This window comes from Mustela nivalis (genome assembly GCF_964662115.1).
Source record: "Mustela nivalis genome assembly, chromosome: 1".
Taxonomy (NCBI): domain Eukaryota; kingdom Metazoa; phylum Chordata; class Mammalia; order Carnivora; family Mustelidae; genus Mustela; species Mustela nivalis.
Window position 1 is genome coordinate 210,181,963 of NC_139020.1, and position 21,360 is coordinate 210,203,322.

A 21,360-nucleotide genomic window follows, 5' to 3' on the forward strand; every position below is an offset into this window, starting at 1 on the left:
TCTGTGGCTATACTTAGGTCCCTTGCTGGTGCTCCACTGTTAGAATTCCAGGCACCCTTGGTCCTTACTATGGTCCAAACTGGACATTTTTCTCTTCGTCCCCCACTGCAGCCACTGGCCCCACTCTGGTGTCCTTCACCCTGAACTTCACCATCACCAACCTGCACTATACTCAAGACATGGGGCACCCAGCTTCTTCCAAGTTCAACTCCACAGAGAGGATCCTCCAGCACCGGGTGAGAGCCCCCCGATGACCACCATCAGCCCCACCACATGCCTGCTCGTGTAGCCCTTCAGCCCTTCTGCTCATGTCCCTTTCTTTCCCCACCAGCTCCGGCTTTTGTTCAGTAAGACCATTATCGGGCCCCTCTACACTGGCTGCAGACTGGCCTCACTCAGGTGAGACCCCCAGATAGAGGGATGCATTGGGTCCAGTGGGCCCTCATGTACCGGACAGTGGGGCATCGCTGGCCTTCAGCACCCGCCGTAACACCTTCTTGTGTTCTTCATGCCCAGATGGTGGGAATGTTCAGGTGTTAGAAATGAGGTGTCGTGTTTGTCCTTACGGAATCCAGAGATGATCATTTGTTTTAGAGGAAAGCTTTCCTCTTGGAAGAAGCACTATCTCTTGTCCTCAAGTGTTAAAGTCTTAAAGTGTCTTGTCTTAAAAATGTATTCTGTTCTTAGTTGCAAGGGGGTTGTCTCAGAGGAGAGACCCTTTGGAGAGCCCCTCTGGAACTGGGCCAGCTCTTTCCATCCCCTCTCAGCCTCCCGCCTTCAGCGCTCTTGCTTTCCACATCTAGAAGGAGCCCTCCTCAGTACTCCACATTCCCATGTCCTTCCTTCCCCAGGCTTGAGAAGGGCGGAGCAGCCACCGGAGTGGACATCCTCTGCACCATCCGCTCTGATTCCGCAGACCCCAGGCTGGACAGGGAGCAGCTGTACTGGGAGCTGAGCCGTGAGACCTATGGCATCACCCAGCTGGGGCCCTTCACCCTGGACAGGGAGAGCCTCTATGTCAACGGTGAGGGACTGTGTTCCAGGCAGGGTCTCTCTCCTGGGAGAGTTTTGTGTTTCTCTAAAAGGAGCTGTGGTATATCTCCTTCTTCTCTGGTCTTGGTTCAGTCTTCATTCCAATGACGTAACCATGGGTGCTAGCCATCTACAGTCTCCTTGCCTGGATACCTCCTCCCCAAACATCCCTCCACTGCCTCATCCCCTCTGCTTTTCCTACAAAGTACCCCTACATCCTACCTTTCCCTTAATCCTTTATGTTCACCCTGACTCTGGCTCAGCTCCTCTGGCTTTCTCTCTGCAGGTTACACCTATGGAACCATAATACCGACTACCACTAGTGAGTATTCCTGGCCCTGGTTTCCTGGGTCCCATCCCCACTCTGTTCTCCTTTTACCTCCTGTCTTCAGTGAGGGAAAGACCTGGGAGGGCCCCTCACTCCCCACTCCTCCCTCTGGGTTCTGGTGGAGAGTCCCAGCCCAGGGCAAGAGCATCTCACACACAGGCCCGTCCTCCCGCCATTCTGACCTTTGCGTGGTTATCCCTCGGATTCTTCTAAAACCCTGCCCTGGCACTTCTCTTATCCTTCCACTCACCTCTCTGTCTATTGTTCTGAGAGTGTCTCAACATCAGGGTTGCACCCTTTGTTGGGTTTTTGGTGAACATGTATTGAACCTGGTGCCTTCCGGGCACCGTGCTACGTACGTTACGTACTGTCTTGATCAGCTCTGGCTGCCAAAGCAAACTACCACAGTCCAGGTGGCTCAGATGACCGACACGTATATTCTCACAGTGCTGGAGGCCAGAAGTCCAGCTCAAGGTGCCAACAGGGTTGGTTGCTCTGAAACCTCTCTCCTTGGCGAGCAGGTGGCGTCCACTTGCTGCCTCTTGGCATGTCATTCCTTTGCATGCACATTTCCGGTGTCCCTCTGTGTCCTGATCTCCTTTTCTCATACCGATAGCAGCCAGACTGGACTAGGGCCCACCCCAAAAGCCTCATTTTAACCCAGTTACTTCTCTAAAGGCCCTGTCTCCAAATACAGTCACCTACCGAGGTACTAGGGATTAGAGCTTCTTGAATGTGTGTGTGTGTGTGTGTGTGTGTGTGTATACAGGAAGGGCAGGAGACACAATTCACCCAAAAACACATGCTCTTTATTCTTTAGTTCTCCTCGCTACAACCATGTGACTCAGCTCCATTTTACAGATGAGTAAACTCAGGCTGGGAGAGGCTGCCAAGCCATACAGCAAATACATAATAGAACCAAGAGTTCCTGTGACTCCAAAAACTCACAGTCTCACTTCTCCATCAGTTAATTTCTTTAAAAAGATATGCTGATTTTTGGTGCACACCTCTTATGTTCAAGTTCATCCCCAACAAGCCCTGGGATGAGGACCTTGCAGCTTTTTCAAGAATTAATTGCCCCTGCATTCGAGGTGTGTTTTTGGAGCCCTCTCAAACTCTCTTCTTGGGTCCATCTCTGGTCTGTTACACCACAGCATCCTCCCTTGCTCCTTCCAATGTCACTGGGGGTCTGGGCTCCTCAGGTGCAATGACAACCTGATAAGAGGAAAAATAAGTTCAAGTCAGTTGGATTGACTGTGTTTTGTTGCTCAGTATCCACTCCTTGGAATAGTTCCCGAAGCATTATAGGATCAAGTCAATGTGCATGGAGGAAAGACAAGAATGGATGGATGGATGGATGGATGGATGGGAAGGAGGGAGGAAGAAGTGATGAATGGGAGGGCGACAGAAGATGGATAGGAAGATGGAAGGAAGAAAAGATGAATGGAGGGGGAAAGGAGGAAGAGAAAATGTCTAAATACATGGAAGGAATCGATATGAAAGAAAGGAAAGATGGATGGATGAATGGAAGAAAAGAAAGCGTGGAGGAAGGAAGCAAGGAAAGGTGGATAGATGGAAGAAGGTGGGGATAGAAGGAAGGACAGACAGAAGGATGCATAGAAAGAAGTGTGAATGGAGAAGAAGGAAGATGAGGAGTGAGGCGGGAAGGAATGATGTGTGCAAGGATGGTGGGTGGATGGAAGGATGGATGGATGGATGTCATGGGTACATGGATGGTGGATGGGAGGGTGGGCTGGTGGATGGAGACATGGAGGATGGATGGATAGAAGGATGAGTGGTTGGATGGGAGGCTGGGTAGACAGATGATAGAAGAAAGGAAGAAGGGATGGAGGGAGAGAGAAGAAAAGATGAATAGATGGAAGGAAGAAAGAATGAATGCATGGATGAATAGAAAGAAAGATGGAAGGAAAGAAGGAACGTTAGACAGAAGGGAGCTTGGAAGGAGTAGTAAACAAAAGAGAGGGAGGGAAGAGGTAAGTTTTTCTTCCAAAGGTTTGTCCTGCTTAACCATTCTAGAGCCAGGCCACTGGGCCTCTGGTCTCGCTTGTATCATATGTTCATTTATTACACTTCCCCGGGGGTCTACTCAGGTCACCCCAACTTTTGAACACTGAGCCAGCTGCATGTGTCTCAGCAAGAGCATGTGTCTTCACAGGGGAGGTCATGAGCAAGGACTCTGGCTTTGGAGAACCTGGTCCAGACCCAGACTCTCCCTCTCCAGTCATGTAACCCTGGGCAGAGGACCATTTCTGTACTGTGGTTCCTCCTCTGTTTAGTGTGGATGATTCTAGCACCCAGCTACTTACCCAGGTAAAAAGCTCCATATGTAGTGAGTGATCAGAAAGTATTTGCTTATTTGTTTTATATAATGAATATTTATATAGTGTTTACCCTATGCCCAGCACTGTGCTTAGGCACTTTACAGAATTTGACTTGTTCAAACCTCATTACAGCTTTTGAATTAGGAATTATTATCTTACAGATGAGTAAATCAATGTACAGGGAGATTGGTTACAGCTTCTCGTTGGATTTTTTTTTTTTTTTTATGCAATGCATAGAAGTTTGGCATATCTGGGTGTAAGAGAGAAACAGAGAAGAAAAGAGAGACAGAGGCACAGAGAGATAAAGAGTTAGAGATGGGGGAGCAGAGAGCATATGGAGGACAATGTGTGGGGTTTTCCCCGGTTCTACATCAGTATGGTAAGTTGGAGCCTTTCCTTTCTGGGAAGAACAAAGCCGCTAGTGTTTCCACAGAGCCCCTCCACTCCTACACCTGGGTGGGAATACCATCTCCAGCCCCCAAATCCTTACACCTGTCCTTGCTTGCTGCTGGAGCTGTCCCCATTAACAAGCGACCCTCGGGTTTATGGATGGAGGACAAGAGGCCCTTGGAAGCCCCATCATGGGTGGATGTTGGGCGCCCCAACGTCCCCATAAGCCTTGGCCCTCTCTGCCCCTGTCACAGCTGGGGAGGTCAGTGAGGAGCCATTCACGCTGAACTTTACCATCGACAACCTGCGCTACTCAGCGGATATGGGCCACCCCGGCTCCCTCAAGTTCAACATCACAGACAGCCTCATGCAGCACCTGGTAAGAGACCAGCTTTCCCGTGACGACTCCTCGGGGCTGTCACTGGTTCTGACCACACTGGCCCTCTCCTTCCTCTCCAGCTTGGCCCATTGTTCCAGAGGAGCAGCCTAGGAGCCCGATATGCAGGCTGCAAAGTCACCTCACTAAGGTGAGAACCCCCCTCCCACCCACCATAACCCCTGCAGAAGGACAGGATTTCTGACTGTGGGGGCCACTGCCAATTGTAGCAGACTGTCTTGGAGGGTCCTTGTTGGCATCCATATCTTCATGTTACATTATTGTTAAAATTGTAACAAAATACGTATAGACATAAAATTAGCCATTTCACTATTTTCAAGCATACATTTCGGTGACATCTGTTATGGGCACGATGCTATGCACCCATCATCCTACTCTTTCTGAAACTCTTCATCAGGCCATTACTTGCACTTTTCTGGGTTGGTATGAGTTCTGTGGGGGTTTACAAAGTATTTCTCCAGCTGTGTTCTCAGTCCACTGTCATCAGTGGTACAGCTCCCCTGAGGCAGGCGGTGGGCACCAGGGTGACAGCACAGGCACTGTTCCTGCACTCATCTAATGGAGGAAGAAGAATCTAAGCAAGAGAATAAAATATCTAAAATGGTTTCAAATATAGTAAGGTGATGCAGAAATGCAGAAAGATGGGAAAGCAGCTTTACCTAGGGCACAGGATAGTTCATGGAGGTGATTTCTGAACAGTGTCCCAGGTGGAAAAGGATTTGGCCTTGAAAACTGGCTGTGAAAACTGTTCCATGTGGAGGAAGCAGCATGGGCAAAGGTCCTGAGGTAGGAATGAGCTTAGCATATTCAATGAACAGCAAGGAGGCCAGTGTGGCTGGAACAGAGACAGAGGGACAGAGAGAAAGAAGGTGTGTTTCCAGACAGCAGCAAGGTCCACACCATGTAGAATATTGGCAGGAATGGATTATTTTTTAATTGTGATAAAAGACACACAACAGAAAATTTACCATCTGAATCATTTTTAAGTGTCCGGTTCAGTAGTGTTAAGTGTGTTCACATTATTGTGCAACTGGTCTCCAAAACTTGCAAAAACTGAAAGTCTGTACCCATTAAACAATGGCTCCCTGTTTCACTCTACTCCCAGATGTTAGCCATTACTATTCTACTTTCCGTCTCCATGAATCTGACCACTCTGGGTATCTCACACAAGTGAAATCATATGGTATTTGCATTTTTGTATCTGTCTTACTTCACTAAACATAAAGTCCTCAAGGTCCATCCACATTGTGGCTGGTGTGAGCATTTCCCTCACTTTTAAAGCTGATATATTCCATTGTATGGATATGTGGATATATTCCATTGTATGGATATATCCTATTTTGTTCATCCATTCATAAGGACTTTGGTTTTAGCATGGAACAGGCAATGGGCAAAGTGCTGGGAGTTCAGCACAATGGTGAGCTAAATTGTCCCATTACTTGACTTCATGGAGGCCACTGTCTTGAGGGAACAGGAACAAATAATATAGGTTCACACTGGGGGCTATCAGAGGTGTGATGGGGGAAGCATGGTGTCCTGTGGCAACAAGGATCCTCTCCTGACTCTGCCTGGGAGGGATCTTGGAGAACGAAGAGGTGTCTAAGTTGAGAGCTGAAGGATGACCAGGAAATTATTAGAGAGTAAGGAGAGACGGGGAGAGACCTCCAGACAGAAGGCACTGCATGTGCAAAGATCCTGGGGTGAGAGAGTGTGGCCAGGTGGAGAAACTGAATGGTTCAGTAAGGTTGGAACACAGGACGTGAGGTGTGCAGCGCCCACAGGTGAAGAGGTACCACATGGGCCACACTCCCTACACATCAATCTCTCCTTCCTCAGGTCTGTGAAGAATGGCGCCAAAACAAAAGTGGACATCCTCTGCACCTACCGGCAGCCCCCCAGCAGCCCGGGTCTGCCTGCCAAGCAGGTGTTCCATGAGCTGAGCCGGCAGACCCGCGGCATTACCCGGCTGGGTCCCTATTCTCTGGACAAGGACAGCCTCTACCTCAATGGTGAGCGGTTCTCAGCACCCCCCACCCCGCAACTGCTTCCATACCCCTGTCCCACAGGTCAGGAAACCTAGGGGAACCCTTGAGACAAATTCAGGTGTGAATCTCAACTCTATAATGACCCCTACCCTCCAAGACTCACTCTGTGAGGCTGTCCCTGATCACACCTGTTCTGCAGATGAAGACATGGAGGCTCTGAAAAGTTAAGTAATTTGCCCAAGTGGGTGCAGCTAGAGAACAAGGAGCCAGGCCTGAGCCCCAGCAGTTAGCATCCAACACTGTGCTTGACCCTATGCTTTTAACTCCTGAAAGATCATTCCAGGGGAGGCATGGGAAAAGAAAATCCCACATCTGTCTTCCCTCCCAGCTTCTTACCCTAGACCAGGGATGGGCTTCTCTCCTGGGTGGGGCCTTAATGCCAGGAAATGAGGTAGGCACTCTGGACATCTGTGGGGTCCAAGGTTGGGACATGCTGGGCATCTTCCTAGAAGCCAGGAAGGGACAGTGTTTAAGAAGGTGACCCCTCTCTGGGGTTCTGAGAGGCAGAGCATGGAATGTGGTGGGGTTTATTGGAATAATTCAGCTTCTCTCCTCTCTGTCCCTAGCTTGGAAATGATATTTGGCAAATCATACTTTCTTATCCCCATTGCCACATCCGGTGGACATGGAGACATCCTGGCCCTTTATGACTCCCATTTGAGCAAAGAGGGAGATGTACAGAGAAGGAAAGCGACCTACCCATGCCACTAGTCAGTCTGGGTCTTGATGTTGTGAGTTCACATCTGTTCTCTTCACCTTGGCCCTTGCAGGGGCAAGTTTAGGATATTTCCCTCCTGTAAAATATGCTTCATTTTGCTCACTCAGCCAGCAGTCCCCAGAATCTGCTATAAGCCAGGCCTTGTGCTTGGCACCAGGGACACAGGCTACATGGGCATCCTGTCCTAATGTGAGCTCCAAAGGGACAGAGATATTTTGTTCAGTGATATATTCTCCAAATGTAATAGAACTTGGCCCATAGTAGGTTCTCAATAAATAGTTGTTGGTTGGAGGGATAAATTGGAAGGAGGGTGGAAGGGTAGATATTGGGGCGGATATATATGTGGGGGAATAAATGTGTGAACATAAATGTGATGAGGGTCTCTTAGGGGCATGCTGGAGAGGTGGATGGGAAGGGTCATCTCTACCTGGAAGATCAGGAAAACCTTAATGATGGAGATGACATTTGAGTCTGATCTTAGAAAATGCATAGATGCTTACCTGGTACACAGAGGGAAAGGCCAGCAGGAGCCCCACGTGGACAAAGGCATGGAATATCTGGGATTGTGCTGCCATCTCCCCTTATGTGTGACATTTTTGTTTCCAGGTTATAATGAACGTGGTCCAGATGAGCCTCCTACAAGTATGTATCTTTGCAACCAGTACCCATATCAGCTTCTATGGGTCTTGAGCCAAACTTTTCTCCTCACTAATAAAGGGAGCTTGCCCCAATCTCAGGCTGCTCTCCTGAGTGTGGCCAGGGGTCAGTGGGAAGAAGCATGCTAAGTCCTTGGTCTCTTCTGGGCCTGCAGCCATGGCATTGGCTTTCTAAACTTTCCATACCCTTTTGGGTTGGAGGAAGAAATTTGAACAAATGTTTCCTACAGGGATGCGGGGTTGAGGTCAGATGATGAGTCCATGCCTCCTGAAAACAAGATCTCCTACAAGGGCCACAGAAGGGACCTCAATGTCAAGATGCAACTGTGGTGGCCACTCAGTGGTTTGGCCAAATTTGCCTGTTCAGTTGTCCAATGGTCCCTTCCTCTATCTTTTAATCCATCCATTCTCCCATTCTCAAGTTATCTCTTCTCTCAGACTTCTCCATTCTTCCTTCCCTCTATCCATCTTTTCTTCCTTCTTTCCCTTTGTCCATCCAAACTTTCATCCATTCTTCCTTTCTTCAATTCATCCGTCCATCCTTCCTTCCCTCCTTCTCTCTCTTCTTTCATCCAGCCACCCATCAATTCATCCATCCGTCCTTCTATCTCTCCTTCTTGCAACCATCCATGCCTCATTCCTTCTCTCCTTTGTCCATCCTTCCATCCATCCAACTTTTATTCTTTACTTCTTTCCATCCATCCGTCCATCCATCCAGCCTCTGCCTATTCACTTGCTTGTCTTTTCCTCCTTTTTCCCTTCCATCCATCTCTCCAACTTTTCTTCCTGTGTTTATTCTTTCTTTCTGACCCTTCATTTGTTCATTACTCCTCTGTCCATCCATATATCCCCCCTGTATGTCCACTTTTCTGCCCATTCATCTCCCTGTCCTCTTGTTTAATCTCTCTCTTGTTCACCTGCCCTTACTTTCTTGAGTTTATTTCACTCATGGGCTCATTCACCCCTCTGCTCACACAATCCCTCCTTCCCTTACTCCCATTGATGACATACCTGTGAATGCTTGTCCTAGGGCAACCACTGCTAAAGCCCAGGCAAGCATTGGGGAGTTTCTCCCACTGTGTGGGAACTCTGTTCCTTCCTGATGACTGCCCTTTCCACAGCTCCTGAGGCAGCCACCACATTCCTGCCTCGTTCATCATCACCTACACAACCAGAAGCCACCACAGGTATCTGGGAGATCCCTTTTCCTTCCCAAGAAAAGCTCTGCTCTACCAGTCAGTTGTAAAATTCTGGTGTAGGGCAGTCATGTCTATTGCAAAGATTATACTGACAATTCAGTCTAATGCATACCCTATGAAGCCACTAGCTTTGTGAGATCAGCAGACCATTATAACAACAATGTGAGATATTTTGGGGAGAGGCACCTAGTATAATTTTGGGGGGAAGTCTTTCTGGAGAAAGTTTCAGCCAAAATGAGAGTTTAAGAATGAGGAGGTGTCATCCAGGAAAATAAGGGATGAAGAGTTTTCCTGATATAGGAGATTTGATGAGCAAAGTCTCAGTAGCCAGAAACAGCATAGTGTATGGAGAGAATTGAGAGGGATTTGGTTTACATAAAGCATAAATCTGAACCTAGAGTAGATGGGTATGTGAAGCTGAAAGGATCACAAGAACCATATTTGGAAGAACCTTGAGTGCCAGATCAAGAAGTTTGAACTTGACACTGAAGGCCAAAGGAAGCCATGGGTAGTGGTAACTATACTGAGATTTTTTACTTAAGGAAATTTCTTCTAGTTTTTAGTGTAGAGAACATTCTTTAGAGAAGGCATCCAGTAAGTCTGCTGGGGTGTTGGTCCAAGTGAGAGAAGAAAAGGCTTGAGCTTGAAGAGGATAGAGAGGATGTATATGAGGACCGTTCTGCAAGTGGTATTGGGGTTACTTGGAGGGGAAGGAAGAGGAACCGAGCGACATGATGGTTTTGAAGTGGGTGGTGGTGCCACTGGAAGAGAAGATGACAGAGTACAATGAATGTAGGACTCTGATGTGGCCTCAGGCCAACTCTCAGTAGTAGCCATCTCTCCCCTCTCTTCTTGTAGCTATGGGATACAACTTGAAGACCCTTACACTCAACTTCACCATCTCGAACCTCCAGTATTCAGTGGACATGAGCAATGGCTCAGCTATGTTCAACTCCACCAAGAGGACCCTGCAGCGCCTGGTGAGACCCTGGTCCCAGAAGTTCCTAGTGGGATCAATTCAACCCAGCCCTTGCCCCACTTTTGTCTCTCCTGTTCATCCTCCTCCCCCTTCCTCCCCAGCTTGGATCCTTGTTTCAGAAGAGCAGTTTGGGCCCCTTCTACTCAGATTGCAGACTAATCTCCCTCAGGTAGGACTCTTTTTCTGAGCATTTGCCAGTAGTGACGATTTTGGTGACCAACCCTTCCACTGATTTCCCATTTGTTATTCCCCTCCTTGTGATCCCCATAGTGAGGTTTCAGGACCTCCCTTTAGAGTCCCCACATCCCTCTCTCCCCAGACCTGAGAAGGATGGGCCAGCTACCCATGTTGATGCCATCTGCACCTACCGCCATGACTCCATGGGCCATGGACTTGACAGAGAGCAGCTTTACTGGGAGCTGTACCAGCTGACCCATGGTGTCACCCAGATGGGCTATTATACCCTGGTCCGTGACAGCCTCTTCGTCAATGGTGAGTGATTTATAGCAATCATTATTGGTCCCCATTATACTTTATCTCCTCTTTAACAAGTCAGCCCAAGTTCTGATGAGGCAATACCCTCCCCAAACTCTCCATGGAAAAAGTCTCTCCTGTTATTTTAGGTAAATAGCATGAAATTCTTTGACAAATTAATATAATGGATCCTAATTTGAACCCGAGTGTCTGACTCATGGGATCTCTTGGGACAGGAGTTCTACAGTGTGAGGCCCCTCTATGTCAGTGGTTCTAACCTAGAAACAATTCTGCCCCTTAGGAGACCCTTGGCAATGACTGTAGACATTTTGGCTGCCACAACTGGGGAAGAGTGCTATCGGCATCTAGTGGCTAGAGCCCAAGGGTGTTGCTAATGTCCTCCAACAAACAGGAGATCCTCTCCACCAAGACTTACATAGCCTCAAATATCAGTAGTTCCGAGGATGAGAAACCCTGCTCTCCATGGTCCTGTGGTTCCTAGATAGATGGGCACCAGACCAACTAATCATACTTCACCACAATTGTTTAATTATCCAACTCTATGAAATTAAGGTCTTGTAATGTGTCACTACAGCCTCAGTTCTTTAGTTAGTATATCCTCATACCCAGTGAATGAGTAAATGAGTGAACCATTGGGAGAAGAGTATCTCAGCCCCATATTTGAGGATCTATTGAAGTTTACATTCACCCCTTCAACAAACACATTCACATTACCATTCTGTCCCAAGCCATGTGCTAGGTACAGGGATAGAACACACAAGTTCTCTCCCTGAAAAATCTTATAACCAAGAGGACTGAATATTACTTAGGGACACACCAAAAAGGCAGAGACACTGTTATTAACAGGATGCCATGGAAACACAGAGGGGGGACAATTCAGGGAAGGCTTCCTAGAAGAAGATATTATGTACCCAGTACTGTCTAGGCCCTGGAACATGGCAAGAACAAGACAGAGAGATCCCTGCTCTCCTGGAGTTCCATCTCATTGGGGTTCTGAAACATGAGTCGTTTTCCAGGAAAAGCAGAGGATTGAAAAACATTCTAGGAAGTAAAAACTCGCCCTGGGAGAATCCCTGTAAAATTCCAGTTTTCCCCCATTGTGGGGTGACTTTACATTTGGAAGTCCCCAACATTTGGGCCTAAGTTTGGCTGAATCTGACAGTAGGCATTATACCTCTCTCTGTGCTAATGGCTAAGAGTCTCCTCCTCTCGTTGGCTACAGGCTATGCACCCCAGAGTTTATCTACCCAGAGGGAGTATCAGCTAAATTTCCGCATCATCAACTGGAACCTCAGCAACCCAGACCCCACATCCTTGGAGTACACAGCCCTATGGAGGGACATCCAGGACAAGGTAGTGTCTCTCTCACCAGTCCTGTCTCTCCTTGCCCTGGGTGCCCCTGTCATTCCTCTGATTCACATATACTAAGTGATTATTTCAATTTTGCCCTTTGCCTATGTGTTTTGAGTTCTCTCAGTTTCCAAAGGTGGTGCTCTGGCTGCCTTCCCCATTTTCCAGATGGGCAAACTGAGGCTTAAAAGGGGGAGTGGTGTTCCTGAGGTCACACAGCCAGGATACAAACTCAGAGCTCCTTTGCTCCAAGGCCTGTGTTCTTTCACTGGCTGCAGTAGCCCCCTCCAGCCCCAGGAGGCCTCCATCTCACCCACTGCCCCACCCTTTATTCTAGGTCACCAAACTCTACAGAGGCAGCCAGCTACAAGATATATTCCACTCCTGCCTGGTCACCAATTTGACGTAAGTTGAGGAGGTTGGAAGCGCTGGCTGAACTGGCAGCTTGCGGCTCTGAGCTTCTATCCTGGCACAGTCTTTGAGATGAAAGTCACTGACAAGCTCCCCATGCTCCCCCACATCCCTGTCAGCCATTTCTACCATCTCCTTCCATAGGACTTTGGGGAGGGGCAAGGGAAGGATTAACCTCATGGGGCCACCAACACGAGCATCCACCACCTTCTCCTCTTTGAGATGCTTTCAACAAAGATCAGCCCAATAATATTTCCTCTGGCCCTACCCCTGCTGAGCACTTTCATGCATGGTCATCTCATGGGATTCTCATGCAGCCCCTGTGAGATGGATACTATTGTGATCATCCCCCTTGTTCAGATGGGGAAGCTGAGGCTTGGAGAAGGAAAGTAAACAGCTCAAGAATTGCCCAAATTTGTTTGGAACCCAGGTCTGTGAAGAATGGGTGGAAGAACTGAGACACTGGGGAACAGGAGGATCATGGGACACAGTGCCAACTTTGAGTGTTTCCAGACTTCAGTTCTTTTGTCTTTAAGATGGGGATAATTATAATGATAACTTCCATTAGAGTGATGGTGAGGGAATGTTTAAGTCACTTCCTAGAGGTGCTCCATAGATGTTCATTATTTTTATAGTTATTTGTTCTATTCCCAACTCGCGGAAACCTTGTGTTTTTGGTCAGGGTGTCTTCTCTAGCCTGGGAGATAATCTCTCACCTCTTGCCTTTAGGTCCTTGGGCCTATTAAACAAGAACTCAGGAGACACTGCTGGTGTTGAGTGATGGCTGAGTTCCATGGTCTCTGTCTCTAGGTTGGGCTCCATGTTGGTCACCGTCCAGGTACTGTTCTCTTCCAATGTGGACCCCAGCGTGGTGAAGAAAGTCTTTCTGGACAAGACCCTGAACGTCTCATCCCACTGGCTAGGAGCCACCTATCAGCTAACGGACCTTCATGTGACAGGTGCAAGATTGGGGGTTGATTTCATGGCTTGAAGAGATGGGGTTATGAGGAAGGAAGGACGGGGCTTCTCAGGAGCAGTAGAATGGATGGAAGCTCTGGAGGGGAAAGGGGGACTTTCTGGAGGCCCATGTTGATGACCCATGACATGGATCATACAACAGAAAGTAGGGAAAAAACATGCAGCAATTGCACACAAGGAAATGATTATTTTTACTCATAAATCTTTCCAACCCAAAATGTGGAGTATCCTGAGTTGCTTTCTTAGGCCCTCTGGCTATGACTCATACACGGATTGATTGAAGGACACATTCGTTCATTCAACAAGTATGTCATGAAAGTAAATAGGCATCGATGATACACTGTGGAAACTGCTACAGAGAATTTCAAGAACCTGAGGGAACCCCAAGGAGGGACACACAGCCCATCTTGGAAAGTTTTCTGGAGGAAGTAATGAACAAACTGAGATGTGATGGTGAACATGACCTAGCCAATGGGAAGAGTTAGGGAGTCGAGTTACATGTGTTTATATCCTAGAAGACAGAATATTTGGGGAGGCTCTAAGGAGTTTGGTGTAGCTGGAGAAAACACTTTGACATGGGAGAAGTGGCGGGTAAAGCTATAGAAGCAGGCAGAGACTTTCTAGGGCACTGGAATGGTTTGCAGAGGAATATAACAGAATTCTGCTTTAGAAAGCTCATCCTCTGGATGTTGTATAGAGAGTGGATTGGAAAGGGGTGAAGACCAGAGGCAGCGAGACACATTAGGAACTTAGGTCAACAAAGGTGTATGGCAGATGTCCCCTAGTGTGATCAGCACCTGCACTTGCCTTCTGTACCCCAGAAGGGCCCAATCTCCTCATCCCCACATACTAGTGAGCTCTCATAATGCTTGGGGGAGAGTTGGTAGATAGAGAGATCAATGGATACAAAGTGGCTGGGCGGATAGAGGGCCTTATGTAACACATCTTTTAAAAAATCCAGCTCAGGTCACATTGCCAGGAATAAGTAGACTAGCTGGAATGACTTTTTTGCTAAAATATTCACTTGATTGGGACTATTATACCTTCTTTTTATTACAGAAGTGGAGCCATCAGCTCATCTACCAACAGACATACCAACAAGCAGTCCCAGCCCTGAGCACTTCCAGCTGAATTTCACTGTCACCAACCTACTCTATTCCCAGGACATTGCCCAGCCAGGCACTACCAAACACCAGCAGAACAAGAGAAGTATTGAGAATGCGGTGAGAATCCACTCCATTCCCATGTAGAGACAGACCTATGGACACTGGGTAGTCAGAGGGTGATTTTCCATAATAATTTCATAACAATTCATGAAGATAGGTTCTTATGCCCACTAACAAATTAAGAAACAGATTGAGATTCAAATTAACAGATTAACAGATTAAAATTAACAGATTAATAGATAACAGATTAAAATTAAGGCCCAGAGAGTTTCAGTAGCTAGTCCAGGGTCCTGTAGCTAAGGCATACTCTGGAATGGGATGTCCTTTGGTACACTTATCTGGGCTAGTGTTTGTTGAGATAAGAAAAAATAGATGGGAAAAAATAGAAGGGAAGTATGCTCAGTGGCTAAAAATTCTGCTGCCACTTGGCCTGGGATGGTGATCAAAAAAACATTGCCCTATCTTTCAGCTCAACCAGGTCTTCTGGAACAGCAGCATCAAGAGTTTTTTCTCTGGCTGTCAAGTTTTAGCATTCAGGTGAGTTCCAGCTCAAGATATAATCACTCTGGAGACTTCTGATGTCCTTTAAGTAAAAGTGTCCCCATTGTCATGGTCCCAGTTCTAGCTCTTATAGAAGATAGCCCTGGGAGTATTGAACTGTTACCTAAAAACCAACTTATTCCTAAACCAGTGAACCCAATTGGCTCAGAAATTCAAGGAAGCCAGAGTAGACTTCAGCAGACCTGGAGGCACCTGATGTTGGGGCCATGGGATGTGGAGTAGAGCATCCATGCCTTAAGAAATTAGCCATTGGGGCGCCTGGGTGGCTCAGTGGGTTAAGCCGCTGCCTTCAGCTCAGGTCATAATCTCAGGGTCCTGGGATCGAGTCCCGCATCGGGCTCTCTGCCCAGCAGGGAGCCTGCTTCCCTCTCTCTCTCTCTCTGCCTGCCTCTCCGTCTACTTGTTATTTCTCTCTGTCAAATAAATAAATAAAATCTTAAAAAAAAAAAAAAGAAAGAAATTAGCCACTGAAGTCAGGATCCATAGAAGGTGGGGGTGGCTAGAATCAGATGACTTAGAATCCAGCAGCCGGACTGTGCAGCTCAGTAGTGTAGCCACTAGTCAAAAGAGTCAATCCAAACTTCTCATATATCTACTGAGATAGGATCACATAGAAAATAGACCCCTTCGAAGTACACGATTTAGTGCTTTATTTGTAGAGTAGTACAATCATCCCACTATCTAATGGTGGAATTTTTAAAAATTATGTTCAGTTAGCCACCGACTAGTATATCATTAGTTTTTGATGTAGATGTGATGTAGGGTGTGGAATGTTCTTTAAAAAAAAATCCTGTCCCCATTAGCAGTTGCTTCCTACTCTTCCCTTAATCCACATCGCCTAGCAAACAATAATCTACTTTCTGTCTGTCTGGATTTGCCTATTCTGAACATCCCATACTAATGGATTCAAATACTATGGGGCCTTTTGTGACCAACTTCTTTCCCTGAGCATAATGTTTTCAAGACCATCCATGTTGTAACACGTATAAGTACTTCATTCCTTTTTTTATGACTAAATAATATCTGTTGTATAGCTCTACTAATTTAAAAAAACTTTTATTTAAATCAATTTAATTCTACTCTCTGTTCAATCAGTTTAACTATTTTAGATTCCTCATATAAACATACACTGTATTTACTATTAGTTTAAGAGGTAGAATTTAGTGATTCATGAGTTGCACATAACACCCAATGCTCATTGCATCACATGCCTTCCTTCATGCCCATCCCGCAATTACCCCATCCCCTGCCCCAGCAACCCTCAGTTTGTCTCCTGGAGTTAAGAGTCTCTTACGGAGGCAAACCGTAAAAAGGTAAAACACTTTGCATTTATCCATTCATTCACTGATGAGCCTTGGGTTATCTCCACTTTTTTGTCTATTATGAATAATGTTGCTATGATCATTTCCGTGTAAGTTTTTGCATCAGCTTGTGTTTTCAGTTCTCTTGGACATGTACATAGGACTGGTATTGTATGGTCATATGGTAATTCCAGGCTAACTTTTGAGGAACTACTGAACTGTTTGCCACAGAGGTTCTACCATTTCCCACTCCCATAAGCAATGTATGAGTTCCAAACTATCCAGATTTTTTATTATCCCTTTTTTTACTATAGTCATCCCAGTGGATATGAAATGGTATCTCACTGCTGTTCCAATTTGCATTTTCCTAACAATTAGTGATGTTGAACTTTTTTAAATTTTTTTTTTCAGTGTACCAGAATTCATTGTTTATGCATCACACACAGTGCTCCATGCAATACCTGCCCTCCATAACACCTACTGCCAGGCTCACCCAACCTCCCATCCCCCGCCCCTTCAAAACCCTCAGATTGTTTTTCAGAATCCATAGTCTCTCATGGTTCATCTCCCCTTCCAATTTCCCCCAACTCCCTTCTCCTCTCCAACTCCCCATGTCCTCCATACTATTTGTTATGCTCCACAAATAAGTGAAAACATATGATAATTGACTCCCTCTGCTTGACTTATTTCACTCAGCATAATCTCTTCCAGTCCCGTCCATGTTGCTACAAAAGTTGGGTATTCATCCTTTCTGATGGAGGCATAATACTCCATAGTGTATATGGACCACATCTTCCTTATCCATTCATCCGTTGAAGGTCATCTTGGTTCTTTCCACAGTTTGGTGACCGTGGCCATTGCTGCTATATACATTGGGGTACAGATGGCCCTTCTTTACACTCCATCTGTATCTTTGGGGTAAATACCCAGTAGTGCAATTGCAGGGTCATAGGGAAACTCTATTTTTAATTTCTTGAGGAATCTCCACACTGTTCTCCAAAGAGGCTGCACCAACTTGCATTCCCACCAACAGTGTAAGAGGGTCCCCCTTTCTCCACATCCTCTCCAACACACGTTGTTTACTGTCTTGTTAATTTTGGCCATAAATCAAAACCACATTGAGATACCACCTTACATCAGTTAGAATGGCCAAAATTAACAAGACAGTAAACATTTTTTTTTAGTACCGATTGGTTATTTCCTATCTTCTTTGCAGAAATTTCTATTTAAGTCCTTTTCCCAGTTTCACACTGATTTTTTTTTTGTATTGTTGAGTTATCACCATTTTTGTGTGTCCTGGATACTAGATCCTTGTCAGTTATATGATTTGCAAATATGTTCTCTATTTGTCACGTTGCCTATTCACCTTCTAGGTACTACCCTTTGAAACACATCTTTAATTTTGATGACTCTTAATTTATCATTTTTTTTCTTTGGTTCTTTGTGATTTTAGTCCCAAATCAAAGAAACCATTGCCTAATCCAAATTGACAAAGATTTACACCCAGCATTTTTTTCCTAAGAGTTTTATAATTTTATCTCTTATATTTAGACATTTGATTTTACTAATTTTTCTTTGTGTTGTGAGGTGCGAGTCCAACTTCATTCTTTAGTTTGTGGATATCTAATTGTATCAGTACCAATTTGTTAACTAGGCTATTCTTTCCCTGTTATCTCGGTACCCTTGTTGAAAATCAGTTGTCCGTGATTACATGAGTTTGTTTATTTATGGATTTTCAAGGGTAGTATTTAGTGGCTCATCAGTTGCATATAACACCCAGTGCTCATTACATCAAGTGTCCTCCTTAATGCCCATCATTCATTTACCTGATCCCCCCCGACCCACTTCCCCTTATTTTTTATTTATTTTTTTTTAATTTTTATTTATTTTTATTTATTTTTTATTATTTTTTTTAAAGATTTTTTTTTTATTTATTTATTTGACAGAGAGAAATCACAAGTAGACAGAGAGGCAGGTAGAGAGAGAGGAAGGGAAGCAGGCTCCCTGCCGAGCAGAGAGCCCAATGTGGGACTCGATCCCAGGACGCTGAGATCATGACCTGAGCCGAAGGCAGCGGCTTAACCCACTGAGCCACCCAGGCGCCCCTATTTATTTATTTTTTTTGGAAGGACACACTTTCAGAGTTCTCAGCCATTTTTTCTGACATCTGTTTTTTTCTTAACTAACCGATCCTCAGATTGTTACAAGCCTTTGGTTAATTTCTAGACTTCTGAAAAAGTTGATTTTGACCATTCTTGCCAGTGTTCTCAATGATTTTATGGATTTTTGGAAGTCCTTACAGCAAACATTTCAAAAATGTTCTCCCCATGGCTATTTATAACCTAATTAAATTAAACAAAATGAGACATTCATTTCTTCACCCACACTAGCATATTTTAAGTGCTCAACAACAAAATAGGGCTAATAATGACTGTATTTTGACACTGCAGACACCAATGTTTGTATCATTGCAGAAGGTTCTTTTGGACAGGACCTAGAAGCAGGGAACCTGAAGCAAGGTAGAATTCAAGGTAGTCTTGTTCATCCCTTTTGTCCTTCCAGGTCTGTCCCACACAGCAGCCACACTGGGGTGGATTCGCTGTGTAACTTTTCACCATTGGCTCGGAAACTGGACAGAGTTGCCATTTATTTGGAGTTCCTGAGGCTGACCAATAATGGCACCCAGCTGCAGAACTTTACTCTGGACAGAAACAGTGTCCTTGTGGATGGTAAGGTTTCTTGGTGATTGGGGCAGGAGTTTAGGGGTCCAACCTCCACATGTGGGGTCTTTCCTGATAATCTAGAGACCTGGGGTTGAGTCAGCATTAAACATTTTTAGGCTTATGGGATATGGCATATTCCCCCCAGGCTTTATCCACCATTGAGGGAGAGGAAGGGATACCCAGTGGGATATTGGAGACACTTGCCTTCTCAGAGATAGCTCTGTGACCTCAGGCAGGTCACTTCCCCTCTCTGGAATTCTGTTTCTCATCCCTGTACTAAAAGTCACTTGGCCAGTGGTCAGTGGGGGATTTTAGCTCTGAGCTGTATATGAACCAGCCTTTTCTCCAAGACAGACTGTATAAAAAGACGACCTGTATAAGAATGGACCTGACTTGGTCCACAGGTTGTAGTTTGCCAAGTTCTGCTCTGGATCAGCACCATGCAGTAGAACTTTCTGCAATCATGGAATCTTCTCTATCTGTGCTGTCCAGCACAATGGCTGCATGTGACTATTGTATACTTAAAATCTGGCTATTATGACTGGCTTTTATAGTTACTGATTTTTAATGTTACCAAGGAACCAGATCTTTTAGTTTGAGTTGATTAAAATTATTTTTAATTTAAGAAGCTACTTGTAGCTGCTCTGTATTGGACAGCACATCTATAAGAAGTTGGCTGGGGAGAGGCCATCAAGTAGGGTGACCTGAAACTCTCTCCCATGCCCAGTGGGTGCTATGTGTCCCTACCTTTGTGGGGTTTATGCTGCAGCTACAATGACAAGAATAGGCAACTGGAAAGTATTATTTGGTGTAAAATAATTCATACTTGGAAGTGCTCATCACAGAAGCTTTCCTGGAAAAAATTACATTGTAGGTGAATCCTGGAAAATGAGTATAAAACAACTTAGTAAAGGAGAGGGGTGAATGTGTTTCTAGGCAGGGAAGAGAGCATTTGAGTGGGAATTTACAAATTTAGAGACATCTCTTGGTCTTGCCAGCTATGATAACCCATTCTCCCCAAAACCATCATAAGATGGCCCACCCCAATTTCAGCCCTCCTTGCCCAGAGGTATGAGTTTGATTAATTTATTACACTCCTTGGATTATGTAGCAAAGTGTCCTCATTTTTTAGAGAAAAATGGATGAACATTATGATTTCTACTTCAACATTTCAGGGAAAATACGAATGAAGCAAGGGTGGCAAGTGCTAACAATTTATACATTGGATGAAATATTGTTTTAATTGGGTGAAATATGCATTGTTAAATCTAGATGATATATGTTTACGATATTCTATTTTTCTATATATTTGAAAAGTCTTAAGAAGCATAAAGACAAAATTTAAAAAGCACAAAACACGCTCACATGCATTCTCCATTTCATTCATTTCCAGGGTATTCTCCCAACAGAAATGATGTCTTGACTGAGAATTCTGGTAAGTCTCAAAGAAGTCCCAGCCCAGGATGGGGAAGGAATGTCTTGATGCTGTACTTAACGAAAACCATGTGCCCAGAGTCTTGATAATGGTGAAAGCTGGACAACTAATGTCAGGGACTGTTAGGCACAGTGCAGGGAAAGCAGGAGCTTCTAGGGGAATGACAGGAGGTGACTCACACCAGCACTTGTCTCCCCAGACCTCCCCTACTGGGCCATCATCCTTATCTGCTTGGCAGGACTCCTGGTACTCATCACATGCCTGATCTGCTGCTTCCTGGTAAGTAAGGAGGGTTGCTTATCTTTTTACTATTAGGTTGTAAGAGTTCTTTATTCTTTATAGATATATGTCCTTTGCTGGGAATATGTTTTGTGAATTTCTCTCATAGTCTGTGTGTGTTTTGCTTTTTCCTTTTTTAAAGAATTTCTTAAAGATTTATTTGAGAGAGAGGGAATGAGCAGAGGAGCAGAGGGAGACAGAGAGAGAGAGACTCCTCAAGCAGACTCCCCAAAGAGTGTGGAGCCTGACAGGGGGCTCCATCCCAGGACCCTGAGATCATGACCTGAGCTGAAGTCAAGAGTCGGCCTCTTAACTGACTGAGTCACCCAGTGCCTCTTGCTTTTTCCTTCTTTTGAACAACATAAGTCTCAAGGAAACATAAGTGAAAGTCATAATGAGATACTACGACACATGAGGATGGCTAAAATTGAAAAGATTGACTCTGACAAGTGGTGATAAAGATGAGGAACTACTAGAACTCTCAGAGAATGCTGGTGAGAAATAGCTTGGATGCTTTTTTTTTATTTATTTTCACATAACAATATTCATTATTTTTGCACCACACCGTGCATTTT

At 45.3% G+C, this 21,360-nt stretch overlaps 1 protein-coding gene across 1 annotated transcript in view; it reads left to right on the forward strand.

Annotated features, from left to right (window-relative positions):
- Positions 1-21,360, forward strand: part of LOC309864010 (mucin-16-like) — a 110,380-nt gene that overhangs the window by 87,504 nt on the left and 1,516 nt on the right. Inside the window, exons 50-69 of the mRNA XM_082729326.1 lie at positions 112-236; positions 332-399; positions 852-1,024; positions 1,319-1,354; positions 4,347-4,471; positions 4,552-4,619; positions 6,326-6,498; positions 7,859-7,894; positions 9,030-9,095; positions 9,966-10,087; positions 10,188-10,255; positions 10,406-10,578; positions 11,804-11,934; positions 12,269-12,336; positions 13,153-13,301; positions 14,380-14,543; positions 14,956-15,023; positions 18,911-19,077; positions 20,465-20,506; positions 20,706-20,785. Of these exons, the coding sequence (XP_082585452.1) occupies positions 112-236; positions 332-399; positions 852-1,024; positions 1,319-1,354; positions 4,347-4,471; positions 4,552-4,619; positions 6,326-6,498; positions 7,859-7,894; positions 9,030-9,095; positions 9,966-10,087; positions 10,188-10,255; positions 10,406-10,578; positions 11,804-11,934; positions 12,269-12,336; positions 13,153-13,301; positions 14,380-14,543; positions 14,956-15,023; positions 18,911-19,077; positions 20,465-20,506; positions 20,706-20,785 (2,102 nt within the window). The remainder of the gene's footprint in view (positions 1-111; positions 237-331; positions 400-851; positions 1,025-1,318; positions 1,355-4,346; positions 4,472-4,551; positions 4,620-6,325; positions 6,499-7,858; positions 7,895-9,029; positions 9,096-9,965; positions 10,088-10,187; positions 10,256-10,405; positions 10,579-11,803; positions 11,935-12,268; positions 12,337-13,152; positions 13,302-14,379; positions 14,544-14,955; positions 15,024-18,910; positions 19,078-20,464; positions 20,507-20,705; positions 20,786-21,360) is intronic.